This window comes from Phalaenopsis equestris, unplaced genomic scaffold (genome assembly GCF_001263595.1).
Source record: "Phalaenopsis equestris unplaced genomic scaffold, ASM126359v1 Scaffold001265, whole genome shotgun sequence".
In the NCBI taxonomy this organism is placed as follows: Eukaryota; Viridiplantae; Streptophyta; class Magnoliopsida; order Asparagales; family Orchidaceae; genus Phalaenopsis; species Phalaenopsis equestris.
The window spans coordinates 263,387-286,259 of NW_018165704.1; the positions used below are offsets into that span (position 1 = coordinate 263,387).

The 22,873-nt window shown below is 33.6% G+C and overlaps 1 protein-coding gene across 1 annotated transcript in view; it reads right to left on the reverse strand.

Annotated features, from left to right (window-relative positions):
- LOC110033712 (probable manganese-transporting ATPase PDR2) overlaps positions 1-22,873 on the reverse strand; it is a 62,555-nt gene that overhangs the window by 28,433 nt on the left and 11,249 nt on the right. Inside the window, exons 7-13 of the mRNA XM_020737769.1 lie at positions 14,504-14,608; positions 14,323-14,433; positions 14,158-14,244; positions 13,842-14,024; positions 13,719-13,769; positions 13,520-13,645; positions 13,352-13,431 (exon numbers count right to left, since the gene is read on the reverse strand). Of these exons, the coding sequence (XP_020593428.1) occupies positions 13,352-13,431; positions 13,520-13,645; positions 13,719-13,769; positions 13,842-14,024; positions 14,158-14,244; positions 14,323-14,433; positions 14,504-14,608 (743 nt within the window). The remainder of the gene's footprint in view (positions 1-13,351; positions 13,432-13,519; positions 13,646-13,718; positions 13,770-13,841; positions 14,025-14,157; positions 14,245-14,322; positions 14,434-14,503; positions 14,609-22,873) is intronic.

Below are 22,873 nucleotides of genomic sequence, written 5' to 3' on the forward strand. Positions count from 1 at the left end.
AGTCTCGTTCTGAGGAAGGAGGTCGAATGCTTTCAGTGTGATCTTGTATCCGGGGAATCGCATAGGAACGTTCCAGGATATTGGCGCGCGGAATTAATGAATTTCCAAACGGAGGGAGGAGTTTAATTTAGCATATAAGAGCTCCTAATTAAATTTCATTAAAACTGAATTAAATATTTTATTTGAAATTTGAAATTTAAAATTCAAATTACTTAACTCTTGTTCAGGCATCCAGTCCAGCCTGCTCGAGTCCAGCCTGAATCAAACCCGTCGAACCTCGGTTGAGCTCGGGCTCACGTACCGCTAATAAAAAAAATGCATTGATTTTCGTGTTAGTCGCTCGCGTGTGAAATCATAGCGATATGGGTGTCTATGGGTGTCCTTCCTAGGTGTCCTTCCTAGCTAAAGTTGACGTTCCAGACGCGTCTGTGCAGTCTGTTTTGTCATCCGGGGTCGTTCAGACGAGTTTGCAGGCTGGCGAGCAGGCTAGCAAGTCAATTCAGGTCAAAGTCGTGTGTGGTGCAGTGAATACGTGAATTGCAGCGTTCGCGAGTAATCGAGTCACAAAGGGTTCGCCTAAGGCTGTTTGATCCTATAGGAACTCATTTTCAGGCCCTCTACATGTTGGTCCTTAGCCCTTGCAATTAGAAGTTGAGTGCTTGGAACCACTCATGCGAGTTCTTCACAAAAATGAGTCAAGAAGTGGCTTGAAGTTCTACGGGAGGTGGGCTCCATTGCTAGTCCGCTATGATGGTCAATAAGAACTCCTAAAGCTAGATCCTAGGTTCTAAGAGTAGAAGACTAAGACCTCACTAAAAATGAGGTCAACAGCGCATCGTGTTTGTCTCACTTGAAGTAGGAGGTGAGCTGAGTGACATCGAAGAAGGAAGTGGTTGCATGCATATTCCTGTGTGAAGGAAAAGGGAAAAGAAGGGTTTTGTGCGAGCTAGTGAAGAGGGGGCCTTGTGTGTCGAAGACTGAACCCTCCCGTGTGACTTTTGGTGTGCAGGAGGTGTTGAAACAAGTCAGACGAAGGTAAGGGTAATGTGTTAGGCTTGTTTATTGAAAAAAAAAATTAATATATTTAATGGTTATATATTTAAGATGTTAATATGGAATTATGTCAATCGGGGCTAGGAAGACTAGCAAGAAAAAAAACAGGACTTTGGGCGCTTTCATGCACGCAAGGAAAAAGTGTGGGCGAGATAATAGAATCGAAGAAGTAAAACTTTAATTAAGAGTTGTTTTACATCTAAATAAATTAACAATAAATTTGATAATAAGATGAATTACAATTCCTTAATAATTAAATCATCATTTTTGTCAAATCAAGATACTAAATCATAGAAATAATTTAATTGTATAGCACAGCATAAATTAAGTAGTGGGATTTAAACAGATATATATTAATATCAAAGTTCATAAAAATGTTGTAAATTAAAAATATTCTAATTATAAATAACGATAAACCATTTAGTTAATTTACCAATAATAATACTTTATAACATATGATAGGTGTTCTATTGCATAAGAGATTGCAGAACTTAAAAGCAAGCAAAATCAACTAAAAGTACAATGAGTATTCTTGTTCTTATGCTATAGTAACATTTTTTCTTCTTATGCTATGTTCTAAACCAAATGCATTTATTGTAATGTCACTAGTAATATTGAAAACACTGCAAACTCATAATTTATGATTCTATTTAAATTTTAATTCATTTTGTAGGAATAATATGTGCTCAACATTGTTTAAATTATCATAGATATTGAATGTTATGTACGTTATTGACTGTCATGCAAATGAAAATAACGTAATCATAATTAGATAGTAAATTTCATAGTATGTTTCATGTGCATGTTTGGTTATGATAGAGTTCACACATTTATGATACTAGTGTCAAACGCTAACATGCACGTGTATGTAAATGAAAAAAGTTATTGATATTGATGTTTCTTAATCGACACAAATTTAGACGATGTTCCTATGAAAGTTGTACAGATATAAAATGATATAGACATGTTACTAATAGGCATTGAATGTTATGAACTATCATGGATGATCATACCTAAAAAATAAATTTTCTAATGTTCTGATATGGATTTATAGTATTTTGACTAGCATACATATCATTCCCTTTTTCTTATATTAATATAGTTTAAGAGTATGAGTTTTCACTAACCTTTTAGCTTATTGTTTTAAACTAATATTACAGGGTTAATCATTTGATTATAAAAATGAGTAATAGAAGAAGAAATGTTTATGGAGGATGCAGACAAGAAAAATGAGGTAAATTTAATTGTATAACTTTAATTCCTTCTTTTTATAGTAGCTCTTTATTATTAAAATGTTATTCATAGAAAATGGAAATAAAAAAATTTAATTTCCAATGTCCAACTGTCTGTACCTACTTTGATTAACTTCCAGCTCTAGGACAGGTCATGGCACTCTCTCACTCTATCTCTCTACAAAAATCCTAAGGATAGGTGTCATTTGTTTGCAAACAATTAATATTTCTCACGCCAACCTCAGCAACATAAATCATCTCACCCCACCACAACACAAATTGGCGTACATCTCATAGCCTTTCCAACAATGTATGTTATGTCATGCTCCACCAAGATCTTTATCAGGGAACGATTCATAGACGTCTTGTATGAAAAATCCTTCTTTGATATGTTGTTTGATTTTGATCCCGAATTCCTAATTAACATTGGTATTTCAATACACAAATAAAATTTTGCCAAACGACTCGACGGGAATTGTGAACCTCAACTACAAATCCTCAAGGATCAAACGACCTCAACAAGAATATAAACAAGAAATGGCATTTGAGTTGTGTATGGATGCCAATATCAAAGTCAATTTCTTGATAAACATACTTGAACATTGAGAAATATGTTACTAATCTAGAAGCATGCACCTTAAACTTCAGAATGATCTTAAGTGGCTAAAAGTTCCAACAAACCATTTACTGGACTAGCAGTCCGTAATGCCCATAAAGGACCACAAAATCATCTAAATATCATCCCAAAACGTGAATTTCTATAGTATCGGCAGGTCCCAGCATAAATATATTTAATGTAAACTCAATCGATCAAGCACATAAGCCGAGGACCAAAGTTTGATCTTATTAAAAACACCAGGATGTAAGCCCCAAACTTCTTGGCAGTTCATAAACAGTTATAAGCCCCATACCCCCTATTTTCGATTTCAAATATCAGATACAAATCAATAGCCTAAATGATATGATCACTTTTTCATAGATGTAAGCCCTGCATTCATCAAGATAGTATATCAATGAAAACCATCAAAATCAATCAATGCATGAGCTGCATTGCCAATACTATAAGGCCTTCACCCAACATTTTAGGTTTTTCTCTTCTTTGAGGTCGCAAGTCCGGTTTACCAGTCATCAAGCAGATATAAACGTCAACCTAATTGATTTGGATCTTCCAATAGATTTGGACCACATCATAGTAACTTGGATCAGCACAAAGCTATTAAATACGATAAATCAAAACTCGGACCTTACAATGGATATAAGCCATAGTTCAACATATGCTCAGGCTAAAGCCAAACTAAAAAGCTAACTAAAAATAAATTCACTATAAAATCGCATGCATGCATCCATCCTAATCTGTTTGGGATATTAGGTAAGATAACTGTGTCTTGCTAATTGAATTCATTGGATTGCAAGGCTTACCAACCTCTGATTTTACTAAAAAGGATCCACCTAAGATGATGGAATCATAGGATCTCATCATTAAATTGAAATCAAATTCACTCCATCACCCCAATCATTACCCATAATTTCAATTGCAAACCTAAAACTTAAACCTAAGCCTAAAATTAACCCTAAACAATAATCCTTATTCAAGAGTTTTATCCCACGGTTGATTTGCACCCATATAAAATCTTGAACCAATATCGAAATAAACAATTGCCTAATTACCGAAGAAAACCAAATCAACCTCAAGGAAAAGATGCTCTAGCGTTCGAAGAGAAGTTGCGCTTCTCCTAAGTGAGCAGCTATACCTTATTGTTATTGCTCTAGCTAGAGATGCCTCTGCTTTTAAATTGAGTTATTGTATGTTTTCTCATTTTATCTCCATCAATCATGTTCATTTCAAGTCGATTAAAATTATTTATTTTTCTTGTTGCTTCATCTTTTATTCCATCAATCACTTGTCATTCATCAAAATTGTACAATGGCATGAACCCTTGTGATACTATCGTAAACCTTCTGTTATACTAGACAATTTATGCATATCCTTAATGCGTGCATTTAATATATTGAAGCAATATAACATTAACAAATACATTTACTGCATTAATTTTTCTTTTTTTTCTTATAGTATTGACCTTATTAGTAAAATATTGATAATTTTAACTATTTCTTGTTAATTTTTAAATAATGTAAGTAAAGTCATGGACTACAACTATGACACCATGTGCTGAAGGACATTGGATCAACAAGGGAGAGGCCACGAATTTACTGCCTACAAGTAAATAAATCTCTCAAAGATTCATATACAAAAAAAGAGAGAATAAAGAGCCTGCATATTGTTCTCTTGGCATAACATAAATGAATCAAACAGCAGGATAGCTAGGGGCAGTTTTTAACGTTGGTATTGTAATTATTTATTTTTTTTTTAGTTATGTATTATTTTGTGTATAAATATCCATTAAAAGAATGAACAATCTAACCTTTTCTAAACACTTATTCTTTTCTACATGATATCAAAGAGTGTGGATAGGGCCTAATTTTTCACTCTTTATCCTTTATCTTTTATTTTCCTTTTCACTATGTCCGATTTCTTTGATTTTCCCTCTAAGAAATTAACCGTCATGAATAGTGAAAATTACACAAAAGAAGATCCCTAGAGCGAGCTACATGCCTCATGTTGATTGAATGAAAGAAATTATATTAAGTGATCTCAATTTGTGAAAACCTTCCAAAAAGGAAAGGGAAAAACATATCAAATTATGGATTATCCTCTAGAGCCGAAAGACCCACAATTTGAAATTTGAGATGAAATAAATTACGTGATCATGACATAGTTATAAAATAAATAATGTCTAAAATTAATGAGTCATATATGCTCCTCAAACTACAAAAGATGTTTAGGACATTGTCAAACAAACATGCTCAAAAGTTAAAAGATGGTGCTCTCATTTATAAAATCAAAAATAAATTCTCAACAATCAAAGAAGATAATTTCTACTTGTTAAATATTTTATACAACGAAGGTTGATTGGTTTGAACTACATTATTACCAAGATCTCAAGAAAAAATGTAGCAATGATACAGTGATTCTCAAACAAAGGGTTATTGCATTTTTTGAAATTCTCAATATTGAATTTGAATAAGTATGCCTTTGTAGTTTAAATAGAGAGAACATACCATCTCAAAATGAAGTCTTCTTGTTGATAAAAGTTGAAGAAGAAAGAAGGATGATAATGCTAGATAACATGTTCTCTAAGACATCAGCTATGACAACCAGTGAGCAAGATTAGAGGCCACTAATTATTTCATAAAAAAAAGGAGAAAGAACTTCTCCCAAAGCAAAAAAATGGTGCATTTCTTATTTAGGAAAAAAAAAGATCAAAGAAAAATATTGGAAAAATTCCAAGAAAGGTCTCCAGGCTATGGTGGAAACGAAGGTCGGTCAAAAGGATAAACTTTTTTGTACAATCAAAAGAGCTCAACTCAAACGAAATCGATATTCTTAATAACTTTCTTAACTCCCGAGAAAACCTTTCGAATCATGCTCTCTTGTTCAAAATGATACAAAATTTAATAAGCATTTTTTTTTTTACTTTTTTAATGTTTTAAATAGTTCTTAAACTTAGATCCTTCAAATTTTTTGAGCTATGACACATCACATTTATTGATAATTGCACTTAACATAGACATCATACAACAACAACAGCAACAAAACCTTTATCACAGAAATCCTTCTTCTCCATTGTGTCCTATTTAGTGTAATATTTTCAATTAATTCTAATAAATTAAAATCATTTTTCATACAATATGCCCAAGTCATCCTAGGTCTACCTCTACCTTTTTTAACATAAGTCGAATCTAAAACATCTACTCTTCTAATCAGATGGTTGGCGTTTAATGTGACCAAACCATCTAAGACGACTCTCTCTAATTTTGTCTGTCACTAGAGCTACACCAACCCTATCACGGATATATTCATTTCGCATTGTCTCTAAGTGTAAAGCCACTCATTCACCTAATCATTCTCATCTCGGCAACACTTTACATAGTTTTACACTTCTCTTTTAAAAATCAACATTCAGTGCCATAAGGCATTGCAGGTGTCACCACCAGCTTATAAAATTTTTCTTTCAGTCTAAGCCGTACTTTTCTATCACACAATAGGCCCGAAGCATTCGAACACATCAACCAACCAACTTGAATTCTACTAATAACATCCCCATCAATATCACCATCACTTTGACCAATAGACCCGAGATATCTAAAGCGTTCATACTTTTAATAATTTGATCACCCATAGTTACATTTCTGTCACTAGAGCTACTAGTACTAAAACACAGTCATATCATATAAAAAAATTTTTGATGTCGGCCTTTTGTTCCTTATTTTTATTGGGACGCTAAAAAAATTCATCTAATGCTAACATAAAGATGTTCCTCACAAATAACTCTTGTGTTTATCTCCGTTAGACATCATCTTTTGCAATAAAGCATGTGTCATCCATCAATCCTCCTGTCATAACACTACAACAAAATGGGATAGAAGAAAAAAAAAATTGGCATCTTCTATAAGTCACCAGGACACTTTTTTTCCAAAATCAAGTTCCAAACAGGCATTAGGTAGAAGTAATTCTAATTTTGACATACTTAGGTCTTATTTGACACCACAGTACAGCTCCATTCTGATCCTCAGAATGCCGACAAAACACATGGTATTTGTTTGGTATAGCAGCGTCGCCGGAAGTTCGTAGAATGGAACGTCATTTTCACTCTGTTTCATATCACAACATCTCTATAGCTTCAGTAAGTTGTCCGCTCGTTTTCATTGTTTCTCAGATGACATTGTCCAAAATAGTGTTATGTTATTGCCATCCTCTGTGGTAAATCTCATTGTCACCGCCAATCTACCACTGGAGCTTGAGCTTCTGCAGCATAATTGTTGAACATAAAACCAAACCAAGAAAAAATGGAGGAAACAAAAAATATCAAAAATTTAAAATCAAACCAAGCATCACCTGCAACCTCACCCCCACTGCTCCCATCCTCTAATACCTTGCCCCACTACCTCCTCTCCTTTCGCAATAGGCACTGCCTCGAATTCCTCGTCCATCTCTTCCCTCTCTGCCCCTCTGCCTCCTCGCCATTGTGGTCGCACCAACAGATCCACAAACCACAGCAGAAGCTGAGTTGTCATGTGCACCATTATAGTCGTCATAGGATTCAGCCACTCCTGGATCTATGAAATCCATCGCATCCCATTGCCAATCCATGCAATTGCAGACGACGTCACAAAATCGATTGAAATCCAAACATTAAGACGCTCTCCATCAACAGCCGCCCTCAGAAGCTCAAACACACCATCAAAATCAGAGAAGTCTAACTTCTAAAGCAGCAATACTGTTGTCGCCATCTAATTCAAGAGCTTCTAGCTCTTTGCTTTGTTCCCACCAACATAAGCCACCCACTCCAGCAAAACTCGCAGCCAGTGGCCGGTTAAAGGAAAAGCAAGCATCTGCGATCATCGTGAACACCGCTCAAGGATTTCCTCCGCTGCCTCCCGTGAAAAGCTTCCAAGAGAAGATGTCTAATTCTCAAAAAGAAAATGGCGACGCTATAGGGATATTTTAGTCGTTTGTGTTTGAAAAACTATGATTAATAATGTACAAAAAAAATTATATTAGTTATCATTTTTAATAATTAGAACTTTATATTGTTGTTTATGTTAATGCTACTTAAACGGAACTTTAATGGATGATGAAGCTCCCAAACAAAGTTTTAATCAATAGAATATCCTCAAGTATAATCGGCTTAAAAATTCTCCTAAACTATCTTATGAAATTTTTGCATACAAAAACCTTTTTCTCAAAAACTACTCCAAATTTGGGCCCAATGCTCATCTCTGGATCCACAAACAACATCAAGATAAGCTAGAACTCCGAACACTTAAACGAGCCTTTATAAGATATTTCTCTACTCAAAAAGGGTATAAATGTTATGATCCAACGACACAAGAAGAAGTCTCCATTTGAGTCATTTTGCTATATTTTCATCTTATTCTAATAAATTAAGATCATTTTTATACAATAAGCCCAAGTCTTTTCGCGTCTACCTCTGCCTTTCTTAACATAAGTAGAATCTAAAACATCTACTCTCAAAACTAGAAAATCAGATGGTCGAATGTGACCAAACTATCTAAGATAACTCTCTAATCTTGGCTGCCAGTGGAGCTACACTAACCGTTTCACGGATAGATTTGTTTCGCATTTTGTCTCTAAGGGTCAAGCCTTTCATCTATCTCAACATTCTCATCTCACCAATGCTTAACTTTGTTTTATACTTCTCATTTAAAGGTCAACACTCTGCGCCATAAAGCATTAAAGATCTTACAACTATCTTATAAAATTTTCCTTTAAGTCTAAACGGTACTTATCTATCACACAATAAGCCCGATGCTTTCCTCCACTTCCACCAACCAACTTGAATTTTTACTAATAACATTCTCATCTATATCACCATCATTTTAAATAATAGACCCGAGATATCTAAAACGTTCACACCTTTTCATGATTTTATCACATATAGTTACAACTCGCCACTATAGCTATTACTAAAGTTACATTTCATGTATTCAGTTTGAGATCTACTCAAATGAAGGCCTTTAGACTCCAATGTAGAACTCCATAATTAAACTTTTTTCTCCTAAAATTTTTCTCTGGTCTTATCCACAAGAAGGATATCATCAGCGAAAAGCATACACCAAGGTACATCCTCGCGTAAATGTCCAGTAAGAGCATCCATAACTAAAGCAAATAGATATGAGGACTTAAGCTCGATAACTAATGTAATCTAACTGAAATAGGAAAGTACTTGGTTAATCCTCCTTTTCGAACACAAGCAGCAGAGTTAGCATACATATCTTTAATGACTGGAATATATGTCATATCAAGACCTTTCTTTTCTAGAACTCTCCAAAGAACTAATCTTGGAACCTTCTCATAAGCCTTTTTCTAAATCAATAAAAATCATATGACGATCCTCCTTACACACTCAATACTTCCCAATCAAACCTCTCAATAAATGTATAGCTTCCATAGTAGACTTGCATGGCATAAATCCAAATAGACTATGAGAGATCTTTGTTTCATGTCTTACTTTATATTCAATTACCCTCTCCCATAATTTTAAATTATGACAGAATAACTTAATTGCTATATAATTTTGTTGTTATCATTCAATAACAACAAATTTCTTTACTTTAAAAGATATCACACCTTCGATTAAAATTTTTTTTTTTTAATTAAACTCATGTTCAAGAGGAGAACGGCTAACTGGAAAATAAGTTTGATGTAACCTTTGTCTTCCATATTGACATTTCAATCACAGAAACTCTAATCACGATATCTTTTTAGATCTACATGAGGAGGAATAAACCAAGCCAAAATCCCCAACAGGCTTGAGAATTAGAGTTGCCTTCAGTTAACAATGATCAACCCATCAACATATATTCATCATTGCACCCCATTTCTCAATATGCATCCCTTCAAACTTTTTCTCCTATATCAGGCCTTCCAAACAAACATCCACACCAACAACATTAAAATAGCCCAACTCTATTTCAGGCACTAGAAATTAAGAGCTAGAAAAATATCAACAGATAAGAGATAAATGCTTTAAAAAAAAATTATACAAAAGACATTGATGAGCAATTTAAAGAAAAAATTTATGGGATACAAAATTATCTTTTAATTAAAATATAGATCAGACGAAAGCATGTAGTACAAAACACTATTAGTTGCCAAAGAATATACTCAACACTGTCGAATCAACTATCAAGAAACACTCACTCCTAATGCAGAATTAAATGCAATATGAATTTTAATTTATCTTGTGCTAAACCTTGAAAAATAGCTCTAGTGACGGACAAAATTAGAGAGAGTCGTCTTAGATGGTTTGGTCACATTAAACGTCGACAATCCGATGATCCAATTAGGAGAGTAGATGTTATAGATTCGACTTATGTTAAGAAAGGCGGAAATAGACCTAGGAAGACTTGGGCTTATTGTATAAAAAATGATCTTAATTTATTAGAACTAAATGAAAATATGACACTAAACTGGACACAATGGAGAAAAAGAATTCATATTGCCGAACCCACGTAGTGGAATTAAGGCTTTGTTGTTGTTGCTGTTGCTAAACCTTGGAAATACACGCAACACTATTATATGAATAATGCGTTCTAAAATAAAAAGTTGACAAAGCTGATATACCTTCTATGCCAGCACTCAATAGCTCTTTAAGAAAAAAACTAAAGTATGTAGATTGAGAAAGGCGCTTTATAGTCTCAAACAATCTCTACGAGCATGATTTGGTAGATTTATTAAAATCATGTATGAAATGGGGCGCAAACAAAATCAATAAATCATATCCTTTTCATAAAATATTTCATTGATGAAAATATTACAATTCTTAAAGTATGTGTTGAAGCTATAATTGTTACAGGAGATAAAAATAAGGTGAACGAATCAATCAAGAAAAAAATCGTTGAATAATTTGAAATCCAAAAATTGGGCAAATTCAAATACTTTCTGGACATAAAAATTGCTCCACTAGAAAAGGAATCTTCATCTATCAATAAAAATATAATATAAACATATTAAAGAAAACAAAGATAACATACTGAATCAAGTCAGAAACTAGGCAGAAATAGAGAAGAAAGATAAGTGGAGATCAAAAAATAAAATCAGTGTAGTTAGGAAACAATTGCACATAAACACACCAATATTGCGTTTACAGTAAGTCTGGTTTATACACAAACTCAAAAAATATCATCTTCAAGCTGCTCATAGAGTCCTTGGATACTAAAAACTAAGCTCAGCACAGAAAATTATCTAGAAAAAAAATGAAACTCTACAACTTGATGGTTATACTGATATTGACCATGAAAGGTCACAAATAGACAGGACAATGGGAGATTTACTTCAAGATAATGCAAGGTCACAAATAAAATAAAACTCTACAACTTGATGGTTATACTGATATTGACCATGCAAGGTCAAAAATAGACTGGAGAATGGGAGATTCACTTCAAGATAATGCACGCATCTTGGAGGAAACCTTATAACATAGATAAGAAAATAATAATAATAATAAATATTATTTCAAGATCCAAAGTTGAATCCATATTTAGAGAAATTGCACATGAGATCTGTGAACTCTTATGAATTAAAACTATTTGGAAGATTCAAAAATCAGAAGGAACGAGGCTATGACATCAGTGCGACAATAATATGCCATTAGCATTACTCACAATCTTCAATAGCATGATCATAAAAAATATATAAAAGTTGATGGACGTTTTATAAAAGAAAAAACTAGTAAGTCGATTGATTTGCAGCCCATATGTCCCAACAGAAAAACTTGTTGATATATTCAACAAAAGGCTAAGCAAACTCACATTCAAAAATATTATAAGCAAACTTGGAATGATAGATCTCTATCATCTTGTTGAGATGAAGTGCTAGAGAGAGAGAGAGCTGACGAGAGTAGAATACAAGGAAAATTAGAAATCACAAATTCATTGCTTACAAAAAAAAATGCCTTTCTCATAAATTCAAATTAAACAAAGAAAGAAAGAGAGAACAGATTGCTCCCTTAACATTAATAGGCAATCCTTAAATGGATCAAATGGTGGAAAGCTATGGTGGTTTTTGTGTTTGTTATCTCAATTATTTATTTTCTTTTTCTTATTATGTAACTTTTTGTGTTTAATACCCATTGAAAGAATGACCAAACCAAGCTTTCCTAGACTCTTCTCCTTTTCTACAACATGAAACATTCACACACGCGCACACACACACACACACACACAGATATATATATATATATATATATATATATATATAACAGAGATATTAGGAATTGGCACATAGTTTGCAAATCAAGAGCTCAAGGTCAGGAAAATAGATGAGGTTCAAGATAAAATGACAGCATATCAAATAAGAACAAGAAGTATAGTTGGAAGGCAAAAATAATATGGGGCATTTTCAGCATACCACACAATTCTTATATATTTACATATCTAAGACTTAAAATTTTATATTTACATGAATAAAACACAAATCTTCCATATTACATAAAAAATACCATTATTACTAACTATTAAAAGTGAAGTACTCCTTGCAATGCATAGGTTTATGAAAACAAATTGTTGTAAATATGTAAATATAAATATCAAACTTTTAAGTGTTAGATATGTAAATTCATAGGAATTGTGTGTTATGTATGTGAATTTCTTAAATAACAGCAAAAGACACGTTGACAACAAGTAATAAGCATGCCCTTGAAGGTCGACTGAACGCCATACAAATGATGACAAGTATCAGTTAACAATGGAGATCAGGACGCATTAGAAGAGAGATCAACAACATTAAAAATTTTAAACACAGAAATCTTTAAGCAATAGAAGTATGTCTGGCAATTATTTTCACATAGAGCAAGGCACCACCAGACAGGCTCAAACTATGGCAAAGGGGGAACAATAATAGTTGTAACGAATGGATTGCTGCCAACAGTGCAGTTAGATGGCTAAGCACAATGACAAATTCCCAATTATTTACTATATTATGTATATTGTACATCACCAAGTCGATCAGATAGTCGGGATAAGGCTAATGATTATGATGATGACAATGATACATCTCAAACAGGTAATCTCATCATTTCAGGTTAGATCATTGCCAAAATGGAAATATAACTCAATAAAAAAAACATTAATAAAGTAAAAAAATTTGATTCAAACCAAGTTATTAAACACAAAGTTATCTGGGTTAGTTTTTCAGTTTTACTTCAATAACGCACGTGAATTGTTTCTCAAAAGAGTTAAAAAACCACCCAAAATTATATTGGGTTAGTTGTTCAGTTTTGTCTCAATAATGCACATCCATTGTTTCCCAGAATATTTCTATGTAAGCACCAATGTGTGTGAAAAAGACAGAACGGATACAACTTAAACAAATAACAATGAACAAACAGAAGGAAACAAAAATGGCATGGTGCGTGAATAATGGATCACGAAGATTGCTAGAGGTAAAAAAAAAATCAAGGCGAACAGCTTAAGAAAATCACTTTTTAGGCATGGCCTTCTCATCTGATGTGTAAGTCCAGTCTATTCCTTTTAGTGCAGCCTTCTCAAGAGGATCGCCAACCTAAAGGAAAAAATAAGAATTATTAGAACCATGTTGCTGATGTTCAAATTATCAGATGACCAGTTGGAAAAAACAAAATAAACCATACCAGTTTATTATCTACAAAAACCAATGAATGGCATGCAGAAAGCACTTCAACAGTGCGTCGAGGCAATTTAGTCGCATCTGACTCCAAATCTGGATTATTTGTTGAAGCAACAATTCCTCGAAACTCCTGGTACAGACAAATATGAAATTGCAAAGAAAAATTAAAAGAACAAACTAAACTTAAATCTTGAGCATCATACCATGTCATCTGATGTAAGAGTTCCAGTTTTATCAAAGCAACATATGTCAACCTGCAAAATGAAATTCCACAATTAGACAGTGACTAGCACTAATAAACAATTTGTTTTTTCTTTGTAACAAACCTTTCCAGCAAACGGTATTCTAAATGGTTCTGTGCAAAAAATGCCACGGCGTGCTAATGCAATCAAAGATGTATTTACAGCTATTGAAAGCTCCATGGGCAGCTCAGGAGGGATGACTGAAGTGATTATCAATGAGCAGCTTAAAATAAGCTTGTATTTACTTCTCGTTGGATCCTCCAGACCCTACAAGATCATATATTTTTCAAAGGCACAGCCGATACTTTCACCAAAGACCAAATAAGTGATGATGATTCACAAATATTCCAAATTCTTAAAAAACGGTCTAATATTGCACCACCTCCAAAACTTCATTTACCTTCTTAAGTACATAACCAGCAGCAATGATGGCAAAGAAAACCAAAAACAAAATGAATAGTCCACTTTCCCGATTATTTGCAGTCACCTGAAAAAATAAAGTCATAAGAAATAGTACCCCTAATTTTGTTGTTGGCTGAGTGAACATCAAAAGTATAATTTTTACCCTCTCAGTAGAAAACAAAATAGTTCGCATCAATTTTCCTTGACTTGTTTCAAATCCCGTTCGTAGTACAACAGCCACACACCCCCCATCAGGTGTTTTCAGATGAAATGACTATGTAGTAAATCTCAGAAAAAGTCAGTATTGCAGAACAGCAAATAGTATATATCACGGTTAAATGTACCTTATCCTGAGTATGCTGCAATATTTTTGTTCCGCCAAAGAGGATATGGTTTTTACTCCGTCTGATAGACAATCTCTCCTCTAAACCCCTGCCAGCAATTGATGTCTGAAAAAATAAAGGTTAAGAGATTCACTATATTAAAGAGTTTTCTCACAGAAGATCCTACCAAAATTAGCATTCGACAGTGGGGCCGGTCAAGAAAAAAAAATATTTACAAAATGAAACCCTCAAGAAAATGGAAAAGCTTGGTTTATAAACATATAATTAGCAAGAGAAAATTAAACGAGGAAAAATTTGTCTTTAAGAGATTTCATGTTTGGGCATCGACAAAAGCCCTGCAATTTAAAAAAAATAAAAATAAACTGAACAGACTATTGCTGGTTCAAAGATTCAGCATTCAATAATTTTCGCACAGAAGATCCTACCAAAAATAGCACTCACAAGTAGGATCATTCAAGAAAAATAATATTTACAAAAATGAATCTCGGAAGAAAATGGAAGGACTTAGTATATAAACATATAAGCAGCAAGAGAACAAATTTCAGGGTATAATAGATTCACTGTTATGGTTTGGCACAACCAATAACCATATTCATGAGCACAGTAGATATTTATTTTCTTATAATTTATTGCATTTTGTTATCTCCTTTCTATAATTTTCATTTCAACTTAAGGAGAATCATATTTACAGCATATGAATATCAAAATTGAAAAATGAAATTAAATCTAGAATTTTTGTCTAAGTAGCATCCATAATGCCACAACAATCAAGTAAAATCCACACTGCCACCTCGCCTTCCAACTCATCAAAATTCAAAGTTAAAAAAAAGTTTCAAAGTGAATTTATTACAATTTGATTATTCTTTGGAGTTGTTATCTTCTCCTTAAATATAATGATTATAATTATCATGAAATTTGTAAGAAAAATGCCTTGAAATGAAAGAGACATTTTGGAGAAGTCATATACTTACACTTAGGGAAAACTTGCTGGCTAAACCATCATCCTTAGGCGGTGCTCGGCTGCGACTTGGATTTACATTAAACAGGATCTATAAAATCCAGTTAAATCAGATTAATCTAACTCCGCAGAACTCGCAAGCGACGACGAGCGACGTCTCGTAAAATCCATCTCGTAGATTTGATAAATCCGGATTAAGTTGTAAAATAAACGGAGCGCAAAGAAATTGACGGAATGTGAAAGATTTTGAATTAACGAAGCGTTGGATTTAATTTCTATTTTTTATGTTTGGCACGATTTAAGTTAAATACATGGCTAAATCCCGTAAATAGTATGCTACCAAACACACCCTTAGTTTGGTGATCTTAAAGATCCCTCTTTAATAAGATATTTAATAGTTCTATGTTTGATTTATCTAATTCTTTTTGTATTTTTCCTTTATACATATCCTTTGAGTCTTCTGGAGCTACTCCCTAAAGCTTCACACTCATACAAAAAGTTAATCATAAAATAGCCAAGTTATCCAAAATTTGTCCAAACTTAGCCAACCAACCTTCCTTTCACTCTCCACATGAAATCCTTTATATAAAATCATAAATAACTCTATGTCCTTATTCCTAAGTTCATACCATTCTAAAGAGTACTCAAATCCCTCAGAACTCTAAACCTAACTTTTCCTTAAGCTTTAAACAACATCAACAAACACAAAACACCCCATATGTAGGTCTTCTCCTTCTAGGTCTAGGACACCGTGTGTCATCCACCTCCCGAAGTTCACAAATCCTAAAGTCACTCCGAATACATTCCCCCACAAATAAAAATAATCAAAACCTTAAACACCACCATATCCATTGAATAATTTGATATCATAGCTCTTGAGGCCATTCGAGGCTGTAAGTTGTTCATTCATCAAGGAAGCTAGGAGCACAATCAAGTATTCATCCATTAGGGCATTCATATGCTAATCAAGTGTTCGCTTTCAGTAATATCTCTTTTCTTCAATTAGTTGTTATCAAAAACTTGATTGTTTTATCATTTAGCAAATATATAAATTTATTCAAGTTTTGTTAGTTAATAATTTAAAGAAATTAGCTCAAAATTTAACCAGAGCCCTCTTGCATGCTAACCATAACAACGAATCTAGTATCCCCTTAAATTAATTATTAGTTGTGAGTTCCACTTACAAGCTAACTTAACTTGAATGTGATATCTAAGCATAAAATTTTAAATTATTATTGGCTATGGATGTGGAGTGATTCAATTGCTTAAGGTGTATTCTAATAGTAGCTTACTGATTTTTTATCTTTTTTTATTGCATTACATGTCTGCATTATGTCCACTATCTACTCATCATGCCTCCTAGGCATGCAACTCGTCCAAATCAACATGAAAATAATACAGGGGTTTTGATGATCATACTAACACTTTGCACGTGCACGAGGATAGGATGGCACAGTTGGTATGACATGATAATTATAATAGCACAATAAGAGAAAATAAGCTCACAAGTTGCTATTATAGGAAAAGCACAGCATGTCTGCCTCTGTAATCTCTTACATCCCCTCGTATTATAAATATGAAGCCACAATTGGGTCATCATATTGACAACCCTCCTGCACCTCCTCAATGAGAAATCATGCTCCAAGATATCTTGGTATAGGTGAACACCAAAATAGGCAAGTTGATGACATTACAATCTAACTAGCAATTTAAAGTTGAAACTCCTACCTTTGATGGAGTTCATGATTCAAATAAATTCTTAGATTGGTTCTCAGAAAGCAGGCTTTTCTTATTAGTATCAATTTGATGATTATCGAAGCATCTCACTTTGCTAAAATAAAATTGATAAGGTATGCTAACTTTATTGGATTAGCCAAAAATGAAGTCTAGGTAAACTTTTCTTAACATTAGACCTGAAAAAAAATACTAAAACAAAGCACCATCCAAGACCGCAATTCTTTTGAAGTTAAAAAATTAGATGCCACATATTTATGTATGGAGAATAATAGAGCAAGAAATAAACAGGTCACAATTAATTAGAAAGCTCAACAAAAAAAATTCAGTCATTCCTCCAATACTCATCAAGGACAACTTAGAAACTAGTTATGAGTTATCACTACCATTCATGAAACTATGGAGTTCAAAGAAGCAAGCAAAAGAATTAATTTTCAACTCGATACACGACAATTGTGGGTGGGGGCCAACTCTTAGACTTCATGGTCAGCTAATGTCCCTCAAGCAAGGCACATATCAATTACTGAACATCAGAATCTTTTTGAGGATTTAGTAGCTAAGACTAGCTACACTGATAATGATTAGCAATTTGTCAATAAATTTATTATTGAATTATGATGAGACATTATGAATGAGGTGACATTCATATATCCATAATAATTAGAGGGAGCATTCCATTTTACTTCACTGATATTAAGACAAAAGGTTCGGTTCATTTCCTAAATCCAAGGTCCAACCATCCAATCAGCCCCACCCATAGGTCTATTAATAAAGTTCTCCCAATCCCTGCTTATACTCATTCTATTAGAATCACCATTGAGGATGATAGAAAGAATATTAAGAAAGTTGCATACTTCAAATGCTAATGAGCAATGCTATAAGAAAAATAAATGCAAAGCCCAATTCATGTATTTAGGAAAAAAAATTCCATCATAAGCTTGATGCCTTAATGGAGATTCATACTAACACCACATACTCTTAAGATAACTTGGAAATAAGGACAACCCAATAAGGCCGAAGAGATGCTTAGCTTCAAGTAAAAGAGTGATGCTAAGGATTGGAAGACTATTTTCCATATGCATGCACCATGTAATGACAAGAAGTGAAAGTTAAGACTAGATGAAGGCAGTTGTATGAATGTGAAACCTAAACACAATTTAAGCCAAATCCAAACAATTAAAGCTTAAAATGAGATCTCAAACCAAGATTAGGTCGATCATTTAACTCAAATGGGTCACATTGAACCATTGAACTCCAATTAAACATAATTCTTGATCAACAAATGACACTCAAGGTACATATCAATTATTGAACACCTGAATCTTTTTTGTGGATTTAGCAGCTAAAACTAATTGTATTGATAACGATTAGCAACTTGCCAATAAATTTATTATTGACTTGTGGCAAGACATTAAGAATGAGGTAACACTTTTAGATACACAATCATTATAGAAAGCATTCCAATCTACCTTATTGATAGAAAGAAAAAAGAAGTTCAATTTATTTCCCAAATCTAGGGTTCAGTCATCCAATCAACTTGCCCATAGGTCTCTAAAAAGCTTTCCCCTTTCCTTACTTATAATCATTCTATTACAACCACCATTGAGGGTAGTAGAAAACCTTTTAAGAAAGTTACATACTTCAAGTGCCATAAGCAATGCTATAAGAAAAATCAATGCAAATCCCAAATCATGTATTTAGAAAAAAAAATTGGAGGAGATTCATACTAAGACAATCTACTCTTAAGATAACTTGAAACTTTTTAACAACAACCCGCTAAGAGTGAAGAGATGCTTAAGTAAAATAGGGCTGCTAAAGATTGGAAGTCTATATTCCATATGTATGCACCATGCAGTGACAATAAATTAAAGTTAGGGATGGATGAGGGTAGTTGTATCAATGAAATTTTCTCCTATAACTTCGTAAGAGCAAAATTTAAGTTTGAGCCTCACCTTGAGCTTTCCATGTCAATTGGGTGAATATACATATTATTACTAGTAGGTCTCTTTTTCTTATTAGGTTGAATAGCAACATTAACCATATTTGGTGTGATGAACTTCCTATTCATATTGCTAGCATCTTTTCGAAAGGCTTTGACAAGATGACATAAATGTTATCCATTACGGTCGTTATAATAGTTATGCATTAAAATTCAAGAAAAGGATCAATTTTTTTTCCCTAAAAAGCCCTTGAACAAACACTCACCCCGCCTCAACACAAGTCCACTACTGAATTACAACCCAATCTTAGCTATTCAAATATGTCACACTCCAGCTGCTTGCTTTTGGACTCCAACTAATAGGGAGACAATTTCTTACTTCCATGACACACATATTGCTAGAGATCCAATCCCTAATTTCCCTTCATTTACAAGTCAGCTTTGATAAAACCATTTGTATGATAGATCATTTTGGATTTTTTAATCTTAGGATAAAATTTTCTTATTACTTCACATTAGCATTCTTCATGTGAATAAATTTGTTCCTAATATTCACCTATTTTTATATATGGCTTATTACCTAGTTTATTAATGGATCCATGAGGGGCTTCCTAATGTTCTCCCAACCATAAGAAACATCCAACATGCAATTGACTTCACATTAGAATAGTAGTTGAACTTAACATTTTAGAATAAATCCTAAAGAGCATAAGAAACATCCAAAATAGATGACTTACTAGGAAAAAAATTTTCCAACAGAGTCTAAACCCATGTGTTATCCCTCTTTATCAAAGTCCAGGAATCATAACATCTTAAGAATAAGTAGCAATAGCAGAGTTATTAACATCAAATAAAAGTTTTCTAAGCCTGTGCTTAATAACATGCTTGATTTATTTTCAAGTATTACATATTTTCCAAAATTAATCTAAAAAGTGGGTATCCATCATCAAATCAACCAAATGTAAAAGAAGAAAGCCCTTAGGGCACCAAATAGACTTTACGGATTATTAGTGATGCCCTTTGGGTTAACAAATACTCTTTAGCATTTCATGGGGCTTATAAATATTTTTCTTAAGCCCTTCATTGAAAGTTCTATAGTTATCTCTTTTGATGAAATCGTGATATTTAATTATGGTAGAAAGTGACACCTTTAACATCTTAAGCTAGTCTTAACTTAAGCTTACAAAGGCAAAATTATTTGTTAACCTCAGGAAGTGTCACTTTCTACATAAAGAGAGAACTTTCTTAGATTATGTGTTCCTACTGATTACACTTAAGTGAGAAATACTAATGAGTTGACTACCTTTTAAAGGAGATTTATTAATAAGTACAATTGTAGCATCACTTACTAATCATCTTAAGAGAGAACTTCATAAAGATCTTTAGTCTACAAAAAAGTTATTGATCACATTGCGATCCTAATGATATCTCATGTACTAAACTTGATCATTTTTTCAAGGTTTTTGAAGTGACCTATGATGCTTTTGCCATAGGTGTAGGTCGTGTCTTAAGTTGAGGTCAAAATCTTATAGCCTTCTTTAATGAGAAATTTAAAGAACCAAAACAATTACATACCACTTATGACAAAAAAATTTTATACTATTATTGAGTCTTTAAAGCATTAAAGACATTAAAGACATTATTTGCTTCATAAGGAGTTCACCTTAAACAATGATTATCATAAACTGACATTTATTAACTCCTAAAGAAAATTAAATCTTAGGCATATCAAATGGGTTAAGTTTTTGTAAGAATGCTCATTTCTTTAAATCATAAGCTTAGTGTAAAAAATAAACTATAGTTGCCTCATCTATAGTATCCCTTCTGATTGCTTCAATTGAGTTTCAAATCTCCTGTTTTGATATACTTAAAAATGATTCCACTGTGTATCTCGATTTTCATATTATATTAGTGACAATAAAAAGACATTCCTTTTTTTTATGATCTTTTTTTCATTGATAGGTTTCTTCAAAAGAGTGGTTGTTTATGCATCCTGAGAAATTCTCCGAGATCGTTGTTTGATAAATTACATTCTGGATATATTACTCGACATCTAGGGCAAGATAACACTATTCACCTACTAGATAATAGATTTTAGTGGTCATCTACATGAAAGATGTTGGTCAATTTTTGGACCATTCACTTACCACCTATAGGCATGCCAAATCAATCAAACAAAAATCAAGCCAATATATAGTACTTCCTATTCCTTATAGGGCTTAGAAGAAAATATCCATGAATTTTATTTTAAGACTTCCTAGATTGCCTAGAAGTCATGAAAACCCATTATATTGGTTGGGTAATTTCTTAAAATGGCATGTTTCTTCTTAGCCATAATGCCTATGATATATCTTACATTACAAGAATATTTAAACAAATTACCAAGTTACATTATTTGCTTCTACTATTATGTTTCATAAGGATGTCGCCTTAACCACTAAATAACTTGACTTGAACTTAATTAACTACCCAAAAAAATTAAATTCCAGCGTGCCAGATGAGTTTAGATTTTGTCATATCACTCATTTCTCCTAAAACATATATCCCTTGTGATCAATTCACTTGAGCTTCTAATCTCCAACTTTCATAGACTTTAAGATGATTACAATGTGTGTCCCTATTTTCTTGCTATATTTAATGACCATAAGAAAAAGCCAACCCTTTTTTTGGATGATTTTGAGGTTATGATGGGTATTTCTATATAGTTGATTATTTATGCATCCTTAGGAATTCACTAAGAGATTCATTAATTTATGAATTACATTCTTTAGATATTGTTGGACATCTAGTGTGACATCTACTAGAGAATAGATTTTATTAGTTTATAACGGGGGCTCCGGAATTTTAGGCACATGGCACAGGCTCTCATAATGGGGCCAAAAAACGCAAGTTAAATCGATATTTGGGCATCTGCTAAATATCGATTTTCTTTTAATGTGTGTGTGTATATATATATATATATATATATAAGGGTTTCACTCGTTGGCGATTCACGGCTGTGATTCCTCGTTTTCTCACTTCCTCTCCATTGTCTTCCGCAACGATGTTTTCACGCCCTCGCAGCTTTCTCGACGACATTCGCTCGCAGACGTCTTCGTCGCTGACGCTCGCTCGCGTCGTCTCTGTAATCGACGATGTCACCCGCAGTCGACAACGCTTGCCCTCGTAGTCGCGGCCCGCGTCATCTCTACTCGACGACACTCGCCCTCATTATCGCTTGCTGTCGTCTCTCGTAGTCGACGACGCTCCTGCCGACGAAATCTGATTCCCATAGACAGCGGCTCCTCCTTCTCACAGTCGTCTTCTGCAGTCGACGACACTTCTCCTTCGCAGTCGTCTCCTTCCACACGACGCGACTGTTTTCTCTCCTGCCCGACAGACACCATCTTGTCAGTGGAGATGGCATCGACGATTTGTTCCTATACCACTGCACTTGTCGGCGACTTTCTTAATCCTACTCGTGCTCCTCTTTCAGGTTCAGAGACTGATTTTCGTATTGGCAAGTCCTACAATGTTCCAAAATCTTTCCGCGAAAGTCTTGAAGGTGGTGGTGATCACACTTTCATTAAAAAGTTTGGTAATAAAAATGAAAAATTTATTCTTATTCTCACAGAAATTGAAACATGTACTCCCGCGTTAGTGGGGAAATTTTTATGATCACCCAAAACTTGAGATCATTTTGAAAGATTTTGATGCTATGAAGCTGTTGGGTAGTTGAAATATTGGTTTACTTGACGGT